The 5,054-nt window shown below is 40.6% G+C and overlaps 1 protein-coding gene across 1 annotated transcript; it reads right to left on the bottom strand.

Moving 5' to 3' along the window:
• Window positions 1-611: 611 nt before the first annotated feature.
• On the bottom strand, window positions 612-5,054 carry rpl36 (ribosomal protein L36). The gene is made up of 4 exons (XM_055658380.1): window positions 4,990-5,054; window positions 2,756-2,850; window positions 1,501-1,635; window positions 612-740 (listed from the first exon to the last, which is right to left on the bottom strand). The coding sequence occupies exons 2-4, from the start codon at window positions 2,846-2,848 to the stop codon at window positions 651-653; spliced, it is 318 nt and encodes a 105-aa protein (XP_055514355.1). The 5' UTR covers window positions 2,849-2,850; window positions 4,990-5,054; the 3' UTR covers window positions 612-650.

Raw genomic sequence — 5,054 nt, 5'->3', positions numbered from 1 at the left:
TCAACAGCATATTCTTCCATTATTTTTTGAACATCTTGTAGCCAGTGCAATTTTTAAAAATTGGTGTTATTACCTAATTGTAATTTGCAGCATACAAAACCTTGTTTTAATGATTGTAGTGTTTACACTAGATTTATCTGAACCTACCCCATACTATTAAGATTTCTTGGCTAGATTTGTCTATTTTTATCTCCTATCGGTGCCCCATTTCTAGCAAAACATCCCTCTAGTCACTAGTCCCCGCGCTAACATACAAGGGCTGGTATTTATGGGTCCCACCTCCTCCAGTTAATCCAAATGTCCTAGGAATAACCCCCTCTTCTGTATTATTTATCCAGCAATGCATTTGTGCTTTCCTTATTTCTATATGTACGAGCACATTGTAACCTTGTCTTGCTGATGAATGCCCCGAATGTAGACAGTTCTAGAATTTATGGAAATCCAAAGGGGAATTTGTTAGGGTGGAGTACATGGTGAGCTGTATAGATTAAAGGGGCCACATTAACTTGTAAAAGGTAATATGAATATGAAAAGGCTACATAAAATACAATAAATTATTTCATGAAAAAATAGTCCAACTGTAAATGTAAAGCCGGTTATTCACAAGTTAACTTTACAAATGGATTTTATTGGTAACAACTTGGTACAGATTAATCTTTCTTTGCTGCTGCCTTTCTCATTGCTGCCAATACATTGCTGAGTTCTTCCCTCTTCCTCTTGGCCCGAATATGAGTCCCAACCTAAAAGGAATGAACACATTTCAATGAATGTTTACACTGCAGACATGAACAAAAGCTGCATCCTGCCAGATCCTCTAACACACAATTTAAGTTAACATGACCACTTATTATGGTCAATGCTCTAGTTACCCAGCCTGCTGAACATTTTCTGCTTTTATTTCAGACTTCCAGAATCTGTAATATATTTGATGTTTTGAGTACTGACAGCATTACATTTACCCACAAACAATGCTGCATCTTGTAAGCCTAATTTATCCATAGGCAACTCGACCTGTGCAGTTCTCTTAGGGTAAGTTTCAAACAACACCCCTCACAAATTATCCAGATTTCACACACGTACGTAGCATGCAACATACATGTAATTCACAGCCACAATTCACTCGAGTTGCTATCTGTGGGACTTCCTATTTTGTGAATTATGAATAATGCAGCACAAAACAAACGCCAAAATTGCTCCGAATGCTACCGTGCCTTTCGTCAGATTGTTGAATGTCAGCAATAGAAAGACACTAAAGTATATTTAATATTTTCTTATTTCAGTATTAGTAGGTTTAATAGTAAATGCAAGCTGTTGATGAATAATTTAACTGAGTACAGAAAGGTTAAATATTGCAAGAAATGTTTGATGATACCAATGAAGTGCATTGAAACAGGTTAAGGGAATATTCAGATAAGAGTTATATATGTAACAGGACCGGAATAAAGATTTAAGATTATGCATAAGGTCAGAAAATTAAATATTTGGTATGTTGTTACTTACCCTCTTTTTAATGAATTTGAGTGCACGCTTATCTTTAGAGACCTTCAGCAATTCCATTGCACGTTTCTCGTAAGGGGCAAAACCGCAGACCTCACGGATCAGATCTCGGATAAACTTGGTGTGCTTGGTCAGCCGCTGAAAAAGACAATTCATGGAACACATTCAATTCCAAAACCCACGTCTCTTTAGTGGAGATATTCTTGCTAATTCAACAGGTAGACTGTGCAGCATTTTTGATCATGATTTTATCTTGGGATATATGAAAAGGAAAGCCACATTTAAAGAGACAAAACACTGCAGACGCTAGAATCATGATCAAGAAGCAAACTGCTTGAACTGAAGGGTTCCAACCCAAAACAACGTCAGTCTAATTTCCTCCACAGATGCTGCTGGGCCCACTGAGTTCCTCTAGCAGTTTGTTTTTTGCACCACTTTAAAATATATATTTAATTTACGGAGAGTATCTAACAGGGTAGATAAAGGGGAAACCATTGAATGTATTATATCTGGGTTTCTAAAACCTATTGACTGTGCCAAGTGGTGTAGAATGCAGAAGGTACAAGTGGAGCGGCCATTTTGGGAGAGCTTGTGTTGAAGCGCGTGTCGTATGTGAAGGCAAGTGGTGGGGCTTTGGCTCATGATGCTTCGGCGAGGAGGCTGAGCAGAGAGTAACAGCAAGATAAGGCAAGGTCTTCTTTGGTCTTAGTGCAGTTGTGGAGAACTACAGAATTAATCACTAGAGATAAGGCAGAAGAATGGGTATCAAATCCAAAAAATTCACATCAGCCATGAATTAATTAAATATCAGAGTAAACGGAAGAACCATAAAGCACTGTACTGTACATAGATTCACTAGCCCCTTAAAAAACAAATGTAGTTCTTAGAGGACCCTTATTATAAGACTAGTCTGTCATTTTGTGACAGCATGGAAACAGACCCTTTGGCCCGCCGAAACCGCGGCGACCAACAAATACCGACATGGTTCTATCCCACACATTAGGGGCAATTTACAGAAGCCAATTAACCTACAACCCTGTGGAATGTGGGAGGAAACCGGAGAAAACCCATGCGGCCACAGGGAGAACGTTCAAACTCCGTACAGACAGCACCCACCGTCAGGATCGAACCCGGGTATCTTTTGTTGTATGGCAGCTGCTCTACCGTTGTGCCACTGTGCAGTTCTCAACACATCCGTCAAGTGAAACATTGGGCATTGAAATAAAACATGCAGCTACTGTAACAAGTGGTTACTCACCCCGCGTCTGCGACACTGCCTTGGGGTTCTCTCATTCTTGGTGATAGGGTGGCCTTTGTGCAGGCCAACTGCCATAGGATACCTGATTGCCATTTCTGTATAGAAATAGACATTTTTTTAAAGTCAAGAAAAATGATTGCATAAAGCTGACAAGTTCTACATCAATTTTAGTGACACATTAGCTGTGTCCTGGACATTTCATGAAAGGAAGTTGGTTTACATACATAGAAAACTATGATTTAAAATACTTGTCTGATCTCTTAAATATCTTCTTGCCATAAGGAAGCAACCATTTCTCCATTTTATCAATGTATAGCTGATTTGCTGGCAAATATGCAATACAAACTCTCCATATATTTCCAATTAACTAAGACCCAAACCATATCTGCCTAACTTAAAAATGGAAGCATAAATTGTCTATTTCTTCTTAGACTTATTTTAAAATTGTACCAAGCATGAACCAGTTTCCCATTCTTCACATCAAAATATATCAACTCACACTTTTACATTTAACTTCATGCACAATGATTTTCAAATTTATGGAATGAGCATTAAGCCCATAAAGTCAATATTCTAAATGCTTACATGTCTCACATTCCCTTTTCAAAGATTCAAAACACTGATGGAATAACCTTTCTACATCAACCACACTAGCAAAAATGCCAACATTGTCTTTTAAGTAAACATGGCAGAATTAATAACATTCTAATCTTCATTTTAAACATTTAGAACATTATTAATGCAATCTTTTTGTGTCATTGTTCATTGTACTGTCTAATTATCTGGTATTACTAAAACTGAGGAAACCACTGCAATTTAAGGGGTGCTCCAATATGTTCTGAAGTTTAATAAGGAGATAACATCAAAACATTACACTCTTAAGATGGTAACAATGGTAGATGAGCTAAGAGGTAATTTTGGTTGACAGGAGAATCTTGGAACAATGAACAATAGTCTCAGACAACTATCTTGCCACAGAGGGTTATGAATACATGTAAAATACAGCAACTAAGGCACTTCAGCATTCAGGTCTGCCAGAACTAAAAAATAGATTCACTAGTCTCTTGAAATACAATTGCAGTTCTTAGAAGGCCTTTATTTTGAGACAGAAAGTCATTGTTATTGTTTTAGATCTCATGACCCTTTGGTAAAGCTTCACTGAAAAACTACATTGGCTTTTGGAAATGTCATTCATTGCTTGAAGGCGCTCTAACGGGAGTCAGAGGGTACTCTATATAGATTCTACAGCATCACTCCAGCTGCAACTCCATGTAACAGGTGACGTTTCGGTTCGAGACCCTTCTTCAGACCTGAAACGTTTCAGTCCCCTATTCCTTTGCTCCAGTCTGTCCCGCTGAGTTACTCCAGCATTTTCACACAAGTCTTTGTAGTAGAAGAATTCAGCCCATCGAGTCTACTCTGCCATTCAATCATGATTGATCTCTAGTCTTAAGGGATTGGACAGGCTAGATGCAGGAAGATTATTCCCGAAGTTGGGGAAGTCCAGAACTAGTGGTCACAGTTTAAGGATAAGAGGGAAGTCTTTTAGGACCCAGATGAAAAAATCTATTTTTACACAGAGTGGTGAATCTGTGGAATTCTCTGCCACAGAAGGTAGTTGAGGCCACAGTTCATTGGCTATATTTTAGAGGGAGTTAGATGTGACTAAAGGGATCAGGGGGTATGGAGAGAAGGCAGGGATGGGGTAACTGAGTTGGATGATCAGCCATGATCATATTGAATGGCGGTGCAGGCTCGAAGGGCCGAATGGCCTCTACTCCTGCACCTATTTTCTATGTTTCTATATTATAACCACAGAGGCGGCTGGTCACTTGTCTAACCGCTTCTCCCCGGGTACAACGACCAGCGGTTTGGGGCAGTTTTACTGGAGTGTGAGTGAGTGAGACACACGACAGATGCAGAACCCGCACTCAAGGCCGTCCCCGAGGCCCGGGGCAAATCACCTGGTGCCTAGAAGAGCAGGCAACGGTCTGGGGACCTGAGATAAAGTCATGAACTGTGACTGCTTCACCGATCTGAAGATGGGAGAGGGGAACGAAGCAACGGCGGCTCCGCCCGTAATTACAGCTCCAATACATCGCTCATACACCCAATACTCTACCCAGACACCGGCTACAAGGCTGCTCTCCCCATCCCCACCCAGCAAGAGCCGCCCGGCCGGAGGATGGCGCGGATAAAAACCCGATCGCACTCGCATCCATCTCTTCACCTACTTGCGGATAATGGCGTCCACACCGGAAGGACTGCGGCAAAGCGGGATGCTGGGACGTCGAGGCTT

The sequence above is a fragment of the Leucoraja erinacea genome, chromosome 29 (assembly GCF_028641065.1).
Source record: "Leucoraja erinacea ecotype New England chromosome 29, Leri_hhj_1, whole genome shotgun sequence".
In the NCBI taxonomy this organism is placed as follows: domain Eukaryota; kingdom Metazoa; phylum Chordata; class Chondrichthyes; order Rajiformes; family Rajidae; genus Leucoraja; species Leucoraja erinaceus.
The sequence above is the reverse complement of the archived record's forward strand: the minus strand, read 5'-3'. Positions and strand labels throughout refer to the sequence as shown.

What these genes read in the sequence shown, in the direction of transcription:
- rpl36 (XM_055658380.1), bottom strand. Translation starts at nt 2,848, where the DNA reads ATGGCAATCAGGTATCCTATGGCAGTTGGCCTGCACAAAGGCCACCCT. An exon ending in GGCAGTGTCGCAGACGCGGG is followed by an intron (nt 1,636 to 2,755) that starts GTGAGTAACCAC and finishes TGTCTTTTTCAG; the next exon opens with CGGCTGACCAAGCACACCAA. An exon ending in TCAAATTCATTAAAAAGAGG is followed by an intron (nt 741 to 1,500) that starts GTAAGTAACAAC and finishes CATTCCTTTTAG; the next exon opens with GTTGGGACTCATATTCGGGC.